This window comes from Schistocerca nitens, chromosome 7 (genome assembly GCF_023898315.1).
Source record: "Schistocerca nitens isolate TAMUIC-IGC-003100 chromosome 7, iqSchNite1.1, whole genome shotgun sequence".
Lineage (NCBI taxonomy): Eukaryota > Metazoa > Arthropoda > Insecta > Orthoptera > Acrididae > Schistocerca > Schistocerca nitens.
The window spans coordinates 398,628,822-398,648,469 of record NC_064620.1 but is presented as its reverse complement, the minus strand read 5'-3'; the positions used below and the strand labels follow the sequence as shown (position 1 = coordinate 398,648,469).

The 19,648-nt window shown below is 43.6% G+C and overlaps 1 protein-coding gene across 1 annotated transcript in view; it reads right to left on the bottom strand.

Moving 5' to 3' along the window:
* Nucleotides 1-19,648, bottom strand: part of LOC126194892 (uncharacterized) — a 238,915-nt gene that overhangs the window by 56,470 nt on the left and 162,797 nt on the right. The window contains exon 3 of the mRNA XM_049933241.1: nucleotides 9,146-9,281. Coding sequence (XP_049789198.1) covers nucleotides 9,146-9,281 — 136 coding nt within the window. The remainder of the gene's footprint in view (nucleotides 1-9,145; nucleotides 9,282-19,648) is intronic.

Below are 19,648 nucleotides of genomic sequence, written 5' to 3'. Positions count from 1 at the left end.
GTAACCCTTAGTGTCAGAGCGAAAACCTTACGGTACTGCCAAATTCATAATGACGACATATTTTTTGTTGTTGTGAATACATAATTATATCTATGAAATGCCACTTTTCATAATAATAGCGGATGATACAGGAAATGAAGTAAATACGGATCTTTTCGAAGTCAAAAGTCGGTAATGTCCTACTAATTCGTGTTAAAATACGCTCAATCGTCTCACAGATACTTAATGCTTTATTAAGATAGTCTGCCGTCGTGATGTTTCTGTAGTAAGCTGAATTTATTTTGTATTAGTACAGTGAATATTTTAATTGGATTTTCCGATAGTTTACTAAACGCAACAGTAATCATCAATGAGAAATTAATCAGCAAAAGAATTTTCTTTCACGATATCTAAAACGATCTGACAATGCTAAAGTTGTTTACAAATTCTACGCCAGTAGAAACCTACTGGTTTCAACGATATAATTATACCAGAGTAGTTTTTAGAGTATTTTCGTCTAGAAATGAATTGCGTCGACGGTTGATCGATCAAGAGCGGGAAAGGTAAAACTTAACGAATATATGACGAGAGGGACAAGTGCTTGAGAGAGGACTTCTCTATCAATACAAGTGCCTGAGAGACGACTTTACTTTCAATCTCCTGGATAGTTTTGTTTCTCAAATCAAGAAGTGCGTTATCATGCAGTAGAACATGTGATGTAGTTGTGTTGCTCGATTTTCTTACGCTGAGACCGAAAGGTGTCTCAGTTGTTGGCAACAAATTCCAGCTGTGTTTTGGTAGAATTCGTAGCCCAAAACTCACTTTTGGAGCTATCAGATGTAAAATATTATGTTCACACTACTCTTTGCTCGAGTTTATGTCTTTTGGAGGGGCTCAGCCTTTCATTTCTTCTTAGGAAGTTAATGATAAAGGCATCATAACACGTCACCAGTTACAGTACTGCATACGAATGCTCAATGAGCGACCTGATGACGTTCAATAATAGTCACTCCGTTGATTTTTGTTGTTTCGAATTAGAGCATGTAGTACTCGTACACCAGACTTCTGAACTTTGCCTGTTGAATGCAAATGTCGCATGATGGTAAAATGGTAATCTATCACATATATCAGTAGTCGAGACTTGCTTAATGTGGAAAATCATTGATGCCAGAACGATCTTTGTTGAAACAAGAATATCTTTTTCTGGCGTATTTTTCCCAAAAGCACTCGCTCCACACACAATTCAAATCTTTCTAGCTGCCTCCTCTGCATTCACCCCTCTGTTATACCAAAAGTAAACGTTGTGTTGCAGATGTTACACCTATTTCCACTTGCGACTCAATTTTACAATGCTTAACTGTAGTTCATGATTCTCAAGTATGCAAAATCCAATGCTTAACTGCAAGATGATAACTAGAACTTCAAATTCGAAAATGACAGTTGATACATACACTGACAGCGTCGCGCCGCGTTCACCTGAGCGGTGCCGGATTTCAGGCGGCGGGTGGCGCCTGGCCGGTGGCCGGTAGCCGCTGCAGCGCGAGGAAAGGCTCGAGCGTAAGCTGTTATGATCGCGACGCAGCCACGAGCTGTCCTGCGGAATTGTTTCTGGAATACTTGTTATTGCTGGTGGGTAGAATGTTAAGCGAATTATCTTTGATGTTCAGTCAGACTCATAACTTTAGACCGACTGTGGGAAAAAAAAAAAAAAAAAAAACAGTTGGACGCGAACAGGCGACTATAAGCTTAGAACGCACGACGCCTGCCACTAGACCACGGGCTCACATAGTCCGACAACGTCTCGGAAGTAGACAATACTTCCTCCTAACACTTCCGCATCTTACAGTGTTGCCAGATTGTGCATATGGCCGGACTTAGAGTTGTCAGGGGCGGTCAGTTTTATTGGCCACCTTAAGTGAATGACTCGGACTTAGTCTCTGTGGCGGCCGGCCGGCGGTCAGTTTTACTGTCTAAGACTGTACGTAGTGGTGTAGCTGCACTACGAGCTAGAAGTGTCAGAACATGAAGGCAAATCACCCGCTCCGTGTTACTGCGTCTAATTAACTAGCGCCTGCAGACGGGCAGATTACCAAATTCTGTGACTTCAACGAATTTCACGCACATATTGACGTTTGCCAAAGAAATGGTGCTCATATTGCGCACTTCTAATATGAGTTAAGAAGTTTAAGAGATGATTCATCCACTGCTATGTGTCTATTTTCTGTACATCTTGAGTTTTCACACAGTCGTCTTCTGAAACCCCAGAGGCACCGGGTGATTATAATTAATGTGCATCTACTAACATAGGTCCAGTGTGGGCCGTAATAATCGTATGGCAGCGATACTTGGTAGATAATACAATGCGTTAATGCGAAACTTATTTACGCTGGATGACAAATTAGTTCCAGTTGTGGTCGCCAGGCACAAATCTCCCGCCCTGAATGCACGAAAGACACATAGAAAGTCTTTCCGTATGGTATGGATTAGGAACGAAACGTGGACAGAAAAAGCAAAACAGTGACAAAGGTATAATGTTCAGTATGGTCACCGGAGACGTCGACGAGATGCTGTACAGTGCCAGATTTGCATCTGGTGGTTAAAGGTGGAACTAATTTTTTTCAGCGCAAATCGGTTCTGCGTTAACGTATTAGAATATCTACCAAGTTTCGCTTCCATACGATAGTTATAATCATCAAAAACGTATCAATAATGCTGTATTTATTGTCGTTCAGGTTCAAGGAACAACTCTCGAAAATTTGAGTGCTGACCAAAGAAAATTCCTGCTCCGACGAAAAATCAAGGAACAACAGTGGAAGTCACAACTTATCGTTTGTTTATATCCTGCAAGGCACCTGAGAATTATTACCTGCGGCAAGGTAATGTAGTGTTGGTTAATTTACGTTACTGAGAAACACAGACCATTTTCTTTTAAATATGATTCTTGCATTAGCAGTAATCCTATGGAATCAAATATGTATAAGTGATGCCATTAAAGGACCTTACGATTTTACATCTCAAATAATTCTGTATGTCTCACTTCATTCAGTGCTTCTCCGTCTTCAGTTACATAATGATCCCCATAGTGCTATAAACAATCTCAACAAAACACTGTACTATCTGGTGATGAATCGCGAGGCGACTTGAAAGTGGTAATGCGAAAATAAAGATTGTATCATCGCGAAAGGCGACTGATAGCACTCATTTCTGAAAACATTTGTTTATCACGGCCGCAGCGTTTCACCTCCATAATGGACAAAATCTTTGTGCCATTGGCATTTTTTTTTTACCAATTGTCATTTCTTACTGTTAGTAGAATGACAGGTCAAAAAGCAGCCGTATTATTTGTTTACAGTGCGTGCTTAAAGAAACAGCGTTGTGAAAAAATGGAAGTTTCATGAGAGGCTTTCGTTGGCTGATTATCTAATCCTTAAGTTAAAGCCTAATTCAAGAATAATATCTCGAAGGCTTCCAACAACTTTTGGTGACATGCCTGCTTCAGAAAATGCTGTTCACTATTACTTTGCAAAATTTTCAAGAGGTCCTGCTTCGCCAGCTATGAACTGAGCGGTTCTGCGAATAAAATGTTAACCGTCAATTGAGAAAAGATAAGTATGATCATGTTATCTGTTGCGATTTCTAATGCACCATACGCTAGTAACAAGTAATGCTATATGTACCACTAGAAAGCAGAGTTTACTATGCCTTTTTTTTCGTCTCACAGTATTTATGATCTTGTCTTTGACTTTAACCGAATACATATGGCATACAACAACTCAGAAACTTTTTTTGTGCGTTGGCACTTAACCTTTGCCGACTCCTTCGATTTGTTGAAGCCTAACCAAATCCGGTTGTTACTCCTAAAAGGATCGATGGAGTGCCGAACATGATTGAAGACGAATGGTACGTGCACAATCATAGGACAACGCCTTAGGTATATCGAAGAATGCCGTGCACTTGATCTTGTGTCAGCAATGAGCTGTCCCAAAGATCTAATCGTGATGGGTCCCGCACAATCGAAGCTCAGAAATAGGTCTGTGCCAGGTACTGTCAGGATATGCTAAAAAATTTCGACCGAGGAAGTGAAAAATCCATGAACGAGATCGTAACAAGAGACGAAACTCCTCTGCTCCCCTCTCTTACCGTATCCTCAGCAAACATCCCCCCCCACCCTCCCCGTCCCTTCCCCTTCGCCTCCTTCCTAAGCCACCGAAAAATTTCCAACTCCACGTCCCGTTCTGGGAAAAAGGCCAGGCTTAACCAACATAGGCATGTTTTTCTCTTGCAACAACATCTCAGTAGTTTTACCGTTCAATCATATCTTTCTTATTAACCTATGTTCCCCTTTTTTTTTGGATAGTGACGAATCAGAGAGCGTCCTGTGGCAAGAATGGAAAGTGCTGGTAATTGCATTATCTACGCATGGCTTCGGATATATTTGTACCATAATCAGTGTTAGTTCGTTTTCTATATCCTGAGGTCCTAAAATGGTGAAATAGTGTATTACAAGCAGTTTGAAAGGATATTATTATTTTATTTTGATAGATTTTTTCGTTTTAGATATAACTTTTTTAAGCAGTACGAAAAAAAATAAATATATAAACAAATAAAAGATCAAAAATATTAAAAAAACGCGTGTTGACTTAATGGACTTTGCATTCACAAAAAAGTGCTAGCATTATGCTCTAATCCACATCATTTCGTGTTTTTTGGCCTAGTCATCGATGTAATTCGGAAGAACAATCGGAAACTTAGGATCATTCTTCTTGATGACAATGCCAGTGGTCACAAAGTACGCCAAAAAGTAAATTTGACGGAAAAGTACACCGAATTAATGTCTCATCACGAGTATTCAGTTTACTTATCACCTGAGAACATCTTTTTGCTCCCTAATACAAAACAAAAAATGCATGAACAACGGTATCAAAGACCTCAAAGAGCTGCTGAATCCGTTTTGAGGCACCAAAACCAAATCGCAAAAAATGTTTCGTAACTGGTTGCGGCACGGCGACAGCATTTAAAAGTTGAAGGCGAATAGTTTGAGAAACAACACAACAATCTGTTTCTAAAAATTACTCTTTCATTGTTTCTGTAATTACTTAGAAGGCTGCTCTCGTATCGCTACAGCACACTGAGAATGGCGCATCACCGCTAGCTTCTGAAGTTGCTCACGAACGATGATGCACGCAGAGAAATCACGGAGATAGAGAATTATAGTAAATTCAGAATGACATGCAGACGACTGATGCTTGTTACAAAGACTGTCTGCTACTCTTTTTTAGAAGCCAATGAAATCTAATTTGTTGAAAAAGACGAAGACGTCTGATATCGTTCGATTAAACTATCACCGAAAAATCTGTATTATTCCTTACGTAAGTCAGAAATCTAAAGATATGATTTCGGGATAATTCAGGGTAGATTTTCTGTGCAACTCCTACACGAAAAGGCATAGAGATCAGTAATTTGTCCATTCTTTCAGGTTCTAGTGAGAGAGATTCATGGCTATTGGCAGAATTAAATTTTATCTCTGCAGCGGAGTGTGCACTGATATGAAAGTTCTTGGCAGATTAAAACTGTGTGCCGAGTCTCGGTCCGGTACACAGTTTTAATCTGACGGCAGGTTTCATTCATGGCTGTTATTTAACCCTTCGGGTTCCCAAACAGATTGTGTTAGCGGAAGAGGCAAAGAAGACTAAGAAGGCTGTGTGAGTCTGCGTAGATTTTGCTAGGACAGCACAGGACTGTCACAAGATCTCCTGCGGAAGACATTAATACCTTAGATAACGCCTGACAAAAAAGTGAAACACCTAGAAGACATGGATGGATGTCAAAGTAACTTTCCGCATGCATACACCATCGGTGAGTTAGAACTGCAGTTCTCTTTGACAGAACGGGAGTCATAGCGCATTAGGGTAACTCGTGTTCAGTGTTGTTAGCAGGTATAGGGCAGGGTATATAAGGAGCGTCGTTGGCGTCAGATGTTGAGTAACCATAGTGAAGAACAGGGTGTTGCCGCGCATTCATAGGAGGCAGCGCTATCAGCAGCTGACAGAGTTTGAAAGGAGCTTCGATAACTATGTGGCAATAACTATGTGATAATGGCTCAGTATTAGACTGCATGGAAATATGAGGACAGGCATTAGGGGAAATACTCTTTGGCTAATTACAAAATTGCATCATGTATGGACAAAGCAATCTGTTATGGAATATCAAAATCCAGTCAAGTGATATTTTCAAGTAGGTCATTGAAGTAATGTTGGAGTACAAAAGATAATGTTTTATATATGTAAACATCAAGTGGACTGACATTAACAAAATGTTAAACTGAGTGTTAAGTTATCCGTAAGTTTGGAAATATGGCTGTCACGCTGTCTTCATTTGTTTTTTTCCTTGCTGTCTATAGAATTTTAAGTATTCTTCGATATAACCACATCTCGAATGCTTCCAACTTGTTTACGATGTTCACTTTCAACGTCCAACTTTACACGCCATAAAAAAACACTGACCACACATAGGTCTTCATAAATCTAACTCTGAGGTTAAGATCAAAGTAATTAATAGTGGACAGTTTGCTAAATTTCATGAATGCACTCCGGGCCTTCTCTATTCTGCTTCTGATTTCCATGTCCGATGATCAATTTTCGCACAACCACGTCCCTAAGTAATTAAATCTGTTCACCCTGTCCATGGTTTGATTATTATGTATTAAGTCTGCATTTTGATGTTCATCTGAATTGCGAGTGACTCATAAATTTGGTCGTTTTGATGTTGATATTGAGACTCATATTCCTGCTGTGTTCTCCCACTGTCGTTAGATCTTGTTGATCGTTCATGTTATCTGCAATCAAGACTGCATCAGTTGCGTATTTTACGTTGTTAATCCATATCGCATATGCTTCTTTACCTATCTCACAATCTTCAAGCGACTAATGGAATATACACTACTGCCCATTAAAATTGCTACACCACGAAGATGACGTGCTACAGACGCGAAATTTAACCGACAGGATGAAGATGCTGTGATATGCAAATGATTAGCTTTTCAGAGCATTCACACAAAGTTGGCGCCGGTGGCGAAACCTACAAAGCGTTGATAGGAGGAAAGTTTCCAACCGATTTCTCATACAGAAACAGCAATTGACCTGCGTTGCCTGGTGAACCGTCGTTGTGATGCCTCGTCTAAGGAGGAGAAATGCGTACCATCACATTTCCGACTTTGATAAACGTCGGATTGTAGCCTATCGCAATTGCAGTTTATCGCATCGCGACTCTGCTGCTCGCATTGGTCGAGATCCAATGACTGTTAGCAGAATATGGAATCGGTGGGTTCAGGAGGGTAATACGGAACGCCGTGCTGGATCCCAAAGGCCTCGTATCACTAGCAGTCGAGATGACCGGCATCTTATCCGCATGGCTGTAACGGATCGTGCAGCCACGTCTCGATCCCTGAGTCAACAAATGGGGACGTTTCCAAGACAACAACCATCTGCACGAACAGTTTGACGACGTTTGTAAGAGCATGGACTATCAGCTCGGAGACCATGGCTGCGGTTACCCTTGACGCTGCATCACAGACAGGAGCGCCTGCGATGGTGTACTCAACGACGAACCTGGATGCACGAATGGCAAAATGTCATTTTTTTCGGATGAATCCAGGTTCTGTTTACAGCATCATGATGGTCACATCCGTGTTTCACGACATCGCGGTTAACGCACATTGGAAGCGTGCATTCATCGCCGTACTGGCGTATCACCCGGTGAGATGGTATGGGGTGCCATTGGTTACACGTCTCGGTCACATCTTGTTCGCATTGACGGCATGTTGAACAGTGGACGTTACATTTCAGTTGTGTTACGAGTCGTGGCTCTACCCTTCATTCGATTCCTGCGAAACCCTACATTTCAGCAGGATAATGCACGACCGCATTTTGCAGGTCCTGTGCGAACTTTTCTGGATACAGAAAATGTTCGAGTGCTGCCCTGGCCAGCACATTCTCCAGATCTCTCACCAATTGAAAACGTGTGGTGAATGGTGGCCGAGGAACTGGCTCGTCACAATACGCCAGTCACTACTCTTGATGAACTGTGGTATCGTGTTGAAGCTGCATGGACAGCTGTACCTGTGCACGCCATCAAAGCTCTGTTTGACTCAATGTCCAGGCGTATCAAGGCCGTTATTACGGCCAGAGGTGGTTGTTCTAGGTACTGATTTCTCAGGATCTATGCACCCAAATTGCGTGTTCTAGTATAATATATTTGTCCAATGAATACCCATTTATCATCTGCATATCTTCTTGGTGTAGGAATTTTAATGGCCAGTAGTGTATGTTCTGAGTACAGGTTACAGAGGAGTGGTGAGAGTACACAGCCTTGTCTAACTCCTCTACAGGTGTTTTGTGTTTCTGTCAACTGACCGCCAGTTCTGACCTCAGCAGTTTGATTCAAGTACAGATTTTCTGAAGAAGGAGTATCTTTTCCGTCTATGTTCAGTTTTCTCAAAATTTGTATAAGTTTGTGATATTGCACTCTTTCAAACGCTTTTTCGTAGTCTTTGAAGTACAGCATTACATTCTTCCTCTGAGCGTAGCACATCTGAACAGATACCTGAGTCGCGACCAATTCCCCTCTCGTACCTAGACGCCGTCTAAGTCCAGCCTATGAATATCCTATATGGTTTGGCTGTGATTCTATATTGAATGATGCTGAGAAATATCTTTAGGGTATGACTCATCAGGGTAATTAGTCTGTAGTCTCTGCATTTTCTTGCCCTGTACTTCGTGTTCTGTGAACAGCGTTTACTGATAAGCCAAGTACTCTGATTTAATGTTTTTACTTATTTATTAATACATGAAACACAGCACATTTAGCCAGAAACCTGCAAAAGTCTGCAGCCAGTATAATTAATCGTTATAATCGATCAAATCCATTATATGGGTTTGTAGCCTCATTTAAGTTACGGGGGACTCAAATTTTAATTCACTTCCAGCGGTATGTAACGTTACAACAGGACGTGAGTCATTGACTCATATTGCAAGTACAGCCAGGACTTCTTGAGGGCTATGAGATCCAGATCTGTGTACATGTGTATTCTCCATTAGAGCTGTTATTGTCGCAGTGTAGTGATGACGGAATTTGCGGCTGCGGCGTTGGAGCGCGAAGCGTTACGTACCGACGACGAGCATGTCGCCGTGGTCGGACACGGTCTGGAAGGAGGGCGCCTCAGCGGAGACCTCGCAGCGGTAGCGGCCTGTCGTCTCCAGCTGCGCGTCCCTCAGCATCACCACGCTCTCGGAAGAGTTGCCCTCCTGCAACAAGACAAGAGGCCGTCACACACACCTACGGCACAGGCAAGGACCATATCCGGTGCTGGTTGTGCCGTAAGAACCTGTACGAATGACTTTAAGCTGCTCACAGAAGGGAAAAGTAGTTGCAACGTAGTTGACGATCCCAAATAGCTCTCTGTGCAGAATCAAAAAGTAAAGTTTGCGGCACAAACTGTGGCCGAGCTAATGGCCTGACTGAAGGCAGATTACAGCCCGGAACTAGGAAGGGGAGGTTGTTGGGCCCGTCCCTCCAGCCGCCTTTTACTCGAGCGCTCACTTGATAGCAGGCTGAGTGTGGCTGGAACCCTCCTGGAGCGACTGGAACGAGGAAAAAGTGCCATCCCTCTACGGGATTGAAGATATGACCTCCGGAGCCGGAGTGTTAGTGCTCTACCTGCTACACCATACATAATTTATTTCCAGAATATTCGGAAAAATAAAATACTCAAGAATAGTCTCACACTTAAGCAGAAACAATTTACTTAGCACATCACAGTTCGGATTCTAGAAGGGTTTTTCGACTGAGACTCCTATTTATAGATTCACCCATAAAATACTACAAGCCTTATTCAACTAAATGTCGCCAGTTGGTATTTTTTGTAATCTTTTCGAGGTGTCGGGTTCTGCAGGTTATGTCACTCTCCCACAAAAACTTATATTTTATGGGACTGATTGCTTTACACACTGTTGGTTTGACTCATTCTTAACAAACAGAATACAAGAAGTTGTCCTGCATGATTCAAACAACATTGGAAGGGTAGAGAATTTTAGTGACGGGGCAAAAGTCACAAAGGAAGTCCAAAAGGTTCAAATGGCTCTGAGCACTATGGGACTCAACTGCTGTGGTCATAAGTCCCCTAGAACTTAGAACTACTTAAACCTAACTAACCTAAGGACATCACACACATCCATGCCCGAGGCAGGATTCGAACCTGCGACCGCAGCAGTCGCACGGTTCCGGACTGCGCGCCTAGAACCGCGAGACCACCGCGGCCGGCGAAGTCCAAAAGGGTTCAGTGTTGGGTCCACACTTATTCCTTGTTTATGTGAATGATCTTCCACTTAAAATTCAAGAAGCAGAGTTAGTACGACACTAGTGTTATAATAAAAAATATTAGAGAGAACGCAACAGAAAAAGTTGTAAATGTTTTACAAAGAATTATTATGCGGTTCTCAGAAAGCGGACTCTCCCAAAATTATGAAAAACCACACTATATTCAGTTCCGTAGAGTCATACCAACGATTGATGTAGCAAATGTGCAGGAGTCAGTAAATAGGGTAGAATGTTCCAGATTTTTGGAAGTATATATTGATAAAAACCTGCACTGGAAGAACATTTTACTGAGCTTCTCAAACAATTAAGTTCAGCTACGTTTGGTCTTGAAAACAAATGAATCAATCTCCTGAGATATTTTGCATATTTCCACTCAATAAAGTCTTATGGAATAATTCATCACCTACAAAGAAACTATTGATTACACAAAAGTGAGCAGTAAGAATAACGTGTGATGTTCACCCACAGACGTCAAGTAATTACCTCTTTAAAGAGCTAGGCATTTTAACTGCGACTTCACAATCCATATATTTGCCCATGAAATTCGTCATAAATAGTCATTCGCATTTTGAGAAGAATCGTGAGGTTCGTGCCGTCAGCAACGGAGGGTAAAATGATCTTTATTACCCATGAAAGGTGTTAGTCGCTCAGAAAGTAGTTTAATATTCAGCAACAAAAATCTTTGATTCACTGCGCAATAATGCCTGACATATAGCAAAGTAAACTTTAAATATAACCTAAAATCATTTCTCGTGATCAACTTCTTCAATTTGATGGACGAATTTCTATTTAAAAAGTGATAACCTAGTTTTTAAACAATAAAATAATGTGTTAATTAATGTAAACAGTGAACGTGTATGCATATCCTGTAAACTGACTGTCTCCGCATCATTTCGATAAAAGAAGGGTACAAATGATCAACGGAACGTGTAAGTAACTAATGTAAGTTGCGGTAGGCCTAGTAGCAAGTAACTGAACTACAAAGTGACGCAGATATATGCCACTATTTTGCAACATGACCCTAAGGTGTCTGCAAACATTTATACAAGCTAGAATGAGATTTTCACTCTGCAGCGGAGTGTGCGCTGATATGAAACTTCCTGGCAGATTAAAACTGTGTGCCCGACCGAGACTCGAACTCGGGACCTTTGCCTTTCGCGGGCAAGTGCTCTACCAACTGAGCTACCGAAGCACGACTCACGCCCGGTACTCACAGCTTTACTTCTGCCAGTACCTCGTCTCCTACCTTCCAAACTTTACAGAAGCTCTCCTGCGAACCTTGCAGAACTAGCACTCCTGTTTGGCAGTCAGAATCATGGAAATACCAAACACACAACAGAGTACATGGCGTAATACGGTGTATGAATGATGTTGCCATTCAAAACCGCTGCCAGCCGTCTCAGATTCTATAAATACCAGCCATTTATGGTTTTCAAGGGAACCTTAAACCATTCTTCCCGAAAAATAGTGCAAGTTCAGGTTACCATGATAGACGTCGTAGATGTCATGTACATTTATCTCCAAAGTTGAGCACAAAGGCTCAATAATATCGAGACCAGGTGGCTGTGATGGCCAAGGAAGATTCGACAGTTCGCCAACGTGATCATGAAACTAGTCCTGGATGATTCGAGCTGTGTACATAGAGGCTCTGGCGTTTTGGAACACAGCACCCCCACCGGGGAAAGAACATTGTTCCATGGGATGGACTGATCGGTCAAAATGGCCACATAATCCTTGGCAGTAATGACACTTCGCAGAATAGCCGTCGACCCCATGGAATAACACGAAATGTATACCCAAATCGTCAACGAAACCCTGCTGTGATCTCTTGTGACGTAAACACGGGCTGAAGTTGGAAGCAGTGTGAAAGAACACCATCCGACGAAATGACTTTCTTCCATTGCTGCATGGTCCAGGTTATGGCTTCAGCACCACGTTTCCCTTTTACAGGCATTTGCATCACTGATGAGTGCTTTTGGAATTACAGCTCGCCCTGCAGTTCTCTGCTTATGGTGCTATATTCGTGTTTTTTGATGCTGACAGGTTTCGCGAGTGCAACGTTCAGTTCTGCAGTGATTTTTCCATTTGTCGTCCCCTTATTTTTCGACTCAGTCCTCGTAACTAGTCAACCTTCACGATCATTCAATACACACTTCCGTTTACGTTGTTCCTTAGCGAATGTTTTCCCGTTTTCCCTGTATGCAGGGTAAATTTTCGATATAGTGCCTCTTGAAACATCAAACACTTCAGCTGTCTTGGTTATGTAAGCACTCACCATACGAGCACCAACAATTTGCCCAACTTCGAATTCACTTATCTGAGACATAATGCGCACATAGCTACCCAGTCCTGATCAGGACTGATACTAGCAAAGTACTGAGTCGTTGCGCACTTGTCATTGCTGTTGCAGTTTTATTAGTGCAACCTGCAGTCTTGGCCAGCATCTGAATTTCTAATGAAACAAACTTGTCTCGCGCTATTTTCATATTTTGGTCCCACCTCTGTAGCGCTGAGGTAGCATGGAATGAAGTACTGATACTTGTCATGCGAGCTCAACCCAAGCTGGGTTAGAGCCATTCTTGATGCCGCAAATCACAGACAAATCCAATCACGTATTCTTTCTACTATACAGTATGCATAGGTCCCAGGTAATCTATAGCAACCAACAAGGGGCTTGCAGACCAGCCAACTACGTGATTCTATAGCTAGGCCCTAAAATAATGCTAGCATAGCATTTTGCAACGTAACGGTCTACCGAAGCATGCAGCACAACGCTGCTCTTCCGCAGCCAGCTGCATGACGGGAAACGGACTCCTCTCACAGAACACCCTGCTGGAGCAAGTATAAATACTCAGTCATTGACACCACTTCTGTACTTCCTACTTCCACTGGCATTGTGATAATCTGTGAAATGTGTGGCCAAGCACCTACAGCGTCATCGAGTAACATCATCAACTATGCTAAGCCTCTGTTCTACGGGAAATCAGCTAGCCCTGATGGTGCTGAGGTTCCGTACTGGTACAGCCAAGGCAAGGCCACCAACGGGGTGCCAATAGCTGACACACCATCCAGCCTCCTAGGGTCCTGTACTGAAAGTGTGGCGTCTGCACGCCCCTGTCATCCACTTCTAGCTGCAATCATTATATGTGAGACGTGAGTCCAGTGGTAAGCTCACCTGCTGCAGAGCTGACACCAACGTGCGTCAGCAATGCTGCCCGCCGTCCGCCACTGTTGCACTGTCACAGCATTCTGCATCCTTAGCGTTCTGACACGCTACCTGATAGCCTCGGACAGTTCCTGGCCGCAGTCGTCGACCTTCTGTTCGGAAGCAACGATTAATAAGGATTCAGAGGAGAAATGCCCCTATAGGAGCTCAAAAAAGGCTAATATGCTCCTGTTTTAAAAGGCTCTGGCTGTAAAGTGGTGTCCCACCTGACTTACTCTACCTTGTGTAGAGGACCTAGAAGCGACGGAGAGGCTTCGTCCCACTGTGGCCCTCAGCGGTTCACAACCCCACAACAGGCCACAGCAGTCCACCCACCACCGCCCCACACCGAACCTAGGGTTATTGTGCCGTTCGAGACCCCAGTGGACCCGCTGGGTGGATTCGTGCTAGGGACTGGCACCCCTTCCCGCTCGGGAAGCAGAGCGTCGGACTGCGCGGTTAGCCGGACCGGCTTATTCTACCTTCCTCACCATCTTTAAAAATTTTTCCAAAAATTTTGAGATGAGAACAATTCGCGTCCTTTCAATATGCAACTCACATCTCACTCAGACAAGCTTCTCTAACTCGCTCACACACTCCCTCATACCTATCGACTCCCACCTGCCCATTCTTAAACACTGATTCAGGCCAACTCAATGTCATTTTCTCTCTGTGTGTAACTGTCACTGTCTCCTGTCTCACAGCCACAGCCTGCTTCGTCATGTCATACTACTACTGTCTCTTCTCATTGTCACTGTCTTCCTCTTGCTCTCTCTTACTACTACTGTCGCATTCAGTCCCTCCCATTGTTGCTGTCTCTTTGAATGTCATAATATGTTTCTTCCTCATTGTCATTGAGAAAGACTCTCTCTCACATTTACACTGGCTTTCACCCACTTCCTCTTTATGTACTTTACTCCTCTCCACTGGTACTGTCTCCTCCTCTGCTTTCCTATCACTGTTCTGTCACTGTTTGTTCCACTGCCACTGTGTCCCCATCCTTCTTTCTCCTTGCCATCGTCTCCTTCGCTCTTTCTGTACCATAACAACTGTCTACTATCTTACAGCATTTATTAATTTTCCACCTCTTTCCCACACTCACCGTCTCCTTCTCCCTCAGCATAAATTATTGGGAACATTTGTAAAGGTGCTGAGGAAGCTGAGACAGCTAGTACTTCGGTTTTCAGTCAGGGTGTTCTAAACAGGAGCATACTGCACTTTTTTGTGCCCCGATAAGAACATTTTCCCGCTGGTTGTCTTCTTTTCCCTGCTACAGCAGAGCCTGTACTCATATTGTTACGGCGTAAAGTCAAACGCCGACACACCAGTCGGGGACGATAGACAAGAGATGGCTGTGAGAAGACGTCAGCCAATCGCTCGCTGACCGACCTCTTTCCAGGACGACAACGCGACAGCAGCGTACCCTGTGTGGAGAGGACATAAGTGCCGCGACAGACTGGCGACTCCCACTTCAATAGTGGCTTCAAGACTAACAACTTGTACAGCGGCGTCAACACTATTCACTTCACTTGTGCACTCTACATAGCACAGACTTGAAATTTTTTGTACTGAAGAAGATACATTATTTTGTAGGTCGCCCTTTGCTTGGGATACACCTGTGTAATACCAAAAGTTAAGTATTTTCTCTTTTCATTTTGTAATACAACTCATTAACACGACTTGTTTGTTTTGATTGGCTAGCGGACCGAGTACGAAGGATTCCTAGACACCCCATATTTGAGGACAAGGCTGGACGTAATACACATGAAAGGGATTTTAGGGATAAGGAAAACTGTGATAGTTTACTTACTTGAAATTGAAATATCGCAAAACTGCGACCGGATTTTACGTGGACACAAATTTTGCATGTTCTTCAATACGACAACAACATCGTGTTCACGGAACCATTCTGATGATAACGTAGACACTTAACAACATATTTCTTCGAGGTTTTATAAACTACAGTTTCACCTCAGATCGGATTTTACGTGCATATTCTGCAAGTAGGATTATTTTGAACCTCCGTATTTCCGCGACACAAAGAAATGAAGGAATCATTAAAGACAGTTCGATATCGGAATCATAGGAATATATAGCACAAATTTCAGCCGTTTGCTGTGCGTAGCTGTCTTGTAATCCGCGGCTCGGTTTTGGTATCCCAAAACTGTGTTTTACGGTCTTCTGAGGAACTAAATGATGCCTTCATAAGCTCCTTAAGGTGGACCTTCAGCCACATCTAATGCAAAAAGAACCAACCGATTTTCTCCGTTCGCCTAAGTTGGAGGAAGGGTGAAATATTCAGTCTTTGACCCTGTTCTGTAGGATAGGTAAAATAATACGATCCCAAGGGCTATTCAAAACTCGTGACCCTACCTTCCAATCGCCAGCAGAACCCGAGGTATAACCCCCGCAAAGATCTCCCTTTTATGCTCTGCGTTCTGGAACATTAAAGTAGCGCATGCTGTCGCATGCGTACCGATGTTGTTCAGTAAGCATTCTTGACTCCACACTCTCTGCGGTACTGGAAAAATCTCACCCTACAGATCCTACACGGGCCATTCTGGGACAGAACGCAAACTTAACCACTTTACATGTCGTCTCCAACCATTATAGCACAATAAACAAAATGTTTAAATTCGCTGTCCATGCCTTTTCTTCCCTGCTACAGCAGTGCCTGTCATATGAAAAGAACTTTGATAGTTTACTTACGCGAATTCAAATTGAGCCACGGTAAAAATTGCTGTTTTGAAGAGCGCACCGCAGCGCGTAGCGTGAAGCAGTCGCCCTCCGTTTCTGGCGGTGGCGCCGCTGTAGCAATTGCAGCTTTGGTGTCTCCCTCTGGTGGGAAAGGGGAAAGGTTGCCTGTTCACGTGCAGTTAAGGGGCACTATGAGCTCGCCAGGTCAGTCTGGGGCCAGTCTCTCGTCCCCAGCTTGCTAGTCTGCCTCCCGTTCGCATTTGTTAGGCAGTTAGTGTCCGTCTGTCGTTCGGAGTGCTATTATGTTTGTCGTCCGGATCAACGTTTAAATCCGGCAAAAATGAGAGTCTTTCCACTCCGCCAGTAAGAGAACTCAGCGAGTGGTCGTCCGATCGGGGCTTAGTTCCCGTATCTGAGTCTGCGCGTTAGGCCACCAGTCTGCTCCAGTTGCTCAGGTAATGGTCACTGGCGGTTGGATCGATCGGTTGGTCGGTCGCTCACTGAGAATGACTTGTCCGTCTTGAGCGTCGGCGCATGTGAGGTCGCCACGTGAGTCCAGTGGGCCGCGGCGTATAGCGAGGGGTAGTGACTTCGCGGTCGACACGAGAGCAACAGGAGTCAACCCACGATATCAGTCTGGCCGGTGCGAGCTGCGACGCCTTGAGACGGGAGATCGGCACGCCTTCCTGCGTCCGTTGAAGCGGCTGGCAGCGGACGGTTCGTGAGAGCGATTTGGGGGTGTTGCGCCAGGTCTTCTCGAGAAATCGCAGTTTATTAAAAGTTAAGTGATTGGTGATATGTTGTGTGATTTACTCTTGTTAAATTATACTTGTTTCCTTGGTTAGTCTCTCGTCCCCAGCTTGCTCGTCTGTCTCTCGTCCGCATTTGTTAGGCAGTGTCTGTCTGTCGTTCGGAGCTGCCTCTGTCATATTTCTCGGATTTGGTGTGTTAACGAATTTATTTCTTGGGGTGTAACGGCCTAATTCCTGAAATATGTTTTTATCTTGCCTATGATGTTGAGAGGCGGTATCTGTGTACTGTAGAGCATCTTAACTTGTTTGGCCAACCTTGCAGAATTTTATTTCATGGGCTTTTATTTAAATGATCATTTTAGTATATAAAGTTGCCACCCTTTAACCGTAAGACTTTTCTTAGAAGTTAAAATCAAATTGCACCTTCGGTGGCAAAGTTAATATTTCAATCTTAGTGTTTTGTACCATTTCCATCCCTCCTACGGGGGTGCATAGTTTGTGTGCTTGTGTAAATAGTTAAAACTTTTAGTTTAAAGTAATCTGGAGTGTTGCATATTCGCACCAGTGTAGTCTTTCAGAGGCTGTTGTGAGCGGTCGTAACTACGGCCTTGTCAAAAGGGAGCGGCAAGGTTCTCTGCCCTTAAGCTCATACAGTCAAAGCTTGTTTCTTTCTGCCTCTGAATAAATTGTAACTTGATATTTAGAGGATGCTTTATGTTTATAATTTAAAATCTGTTTCTTTTAAAAAATGCTTTTAGGCACTATTAAAGGGAATAAAATTCCCATTTGTTAAGAGGAATTTGCTTATAATTTCATCAGTAACTCCCTGGCAACTACTTTCACGCTTACATAGTGTGATTAAATGTGTTCTTGATGAATCGCTAGTAAATAAAATAAATTCTTAAGAACATTATTTGAAAATAAATCACGGTTCACAAATAACGCAAAGCTATTTTTGCTCTTCCGGCCAGATTTTACGCAGACAAAAATTTTGTATGTTCCTCAATACTACAAAATTAGGTTTACAGAACCATGCTGATGATTTAATGCCAAGCAGTGTACTTAGGTGTCTCAAATTGCTCTTGAGTATGCTGCCATCACACGACTCACGCCCGCGTGCAACTTAACAAGCAAGCCGTAAATTAATTACGTTATGTAAGGCAACATAATAGCAGACACTAGGTTTTGATGACGGATGGTTCTTCACGGACAGACGCAGTTAGAGCACTGAACATTTTAGCAGACTAGTACCAGCAGCGCTGGTGGAGATGCGGAGCTGCGAGGAGGTGATGACGGCCGGCGCGGGAGGCGGCCATATATTTCGCCGGAAACACGGCACTCTGCCCTCCCCGGCTCCGCTGCAATTCATGGCGCTCCGGCGACCAAATTAAAATAGCGCGTCGCCGTGGCGACAGGTGGCGCCGGTTAATTCGCGCTGTTTAGCTGCACGTGCGGCTCGCGAGGTGCGCGGCGTACGGTGCGAGCCGGAGTCGCCGCAATTTGCAGTGAGGTGCGGGTGGCGCGCTACAAGGCACTGCTTTCAGCCGCGGCAGTGGGCCGCACACGGCATCCTGCCCGTGGACACCCCTGTATGGCACACTTTGGCCCCGACACGCAACGCGTCGTCACCAGATTAGAATAGACGAGCCTGACGAGAGAGGAAAATAACTTTCGGTACGACGAAATACGGACCAAAACAATGTTGGACCTGTCATGTTAGTAAGTCTAGGGACACTCCTTACTTAAGTTAAAACTTACTGATGTGTGTTAATAGCAGTGGTTGCAACTGTAGATGCTACAGTTACAACGGTTGCAGTGGAAGTACTCAGCAGAACATCTTTCATCACGCAACAACGCGATCCAATAAGACAGAAATAGAAAGTTTGAATTCATTGTAGTTTTGGCAACATTACTAAAATACGAGGAGCCTGAGAAAACAACAATATTGTCCGTTTCAAAGCAGTTCTCTTCAGCAGCTCTGCACCAGCGGAGTCGTTGGTCTCAGTCTTGGAAGCAGCACTGAAAGGCTTCAACTTGTAGGCCTTCAACATATCGGTCACAGTCTTTCGAATTTTCTTCAGAGTCCCAAAATGATGTCCTTTTAAGTATTTTTCAATTTCCGGAAAAGCAAAAAGTCACAAGAACTCAGATCAGGTGGACAGGGGATCTGTGGAACGGCAGGTATGCCTTTTGAGGTCAAAAATTCCGCAGTGGATGTGACCATGTGACAAGGGGCGTTGTTACGATGCAGCATCCACTTCTTTGAATACGATATTGCAGTGCTGCGCTGTTCTGAATATGATGCATGTTTGCATGCATGTCCAAAGGCACGTTGCATCGTATTCAAAGTAACAAAGGCACTACAGTATCGTATTTAGTTGCCGACACCGGGAAAGCGACTTTTAATTAAAAGGTACGAGTGCAGGTTGTAGACGCATGGTTGACGACATATGCAAGTTTTGATCTGGCCGCGCGTCGTGCACGGATAGCCAAATGGTAAGGCGATCGTCCGCGATCAGCGAAAAATACGGGTTCGAATCCCGGTTTAGGACACATTTTCGCTGTCGTCATTTCATTGCAGAGCTGGTGGTCGTTCACATTCGCAATTGCGAAGACATTTAATGTACTTATTTACAATGTT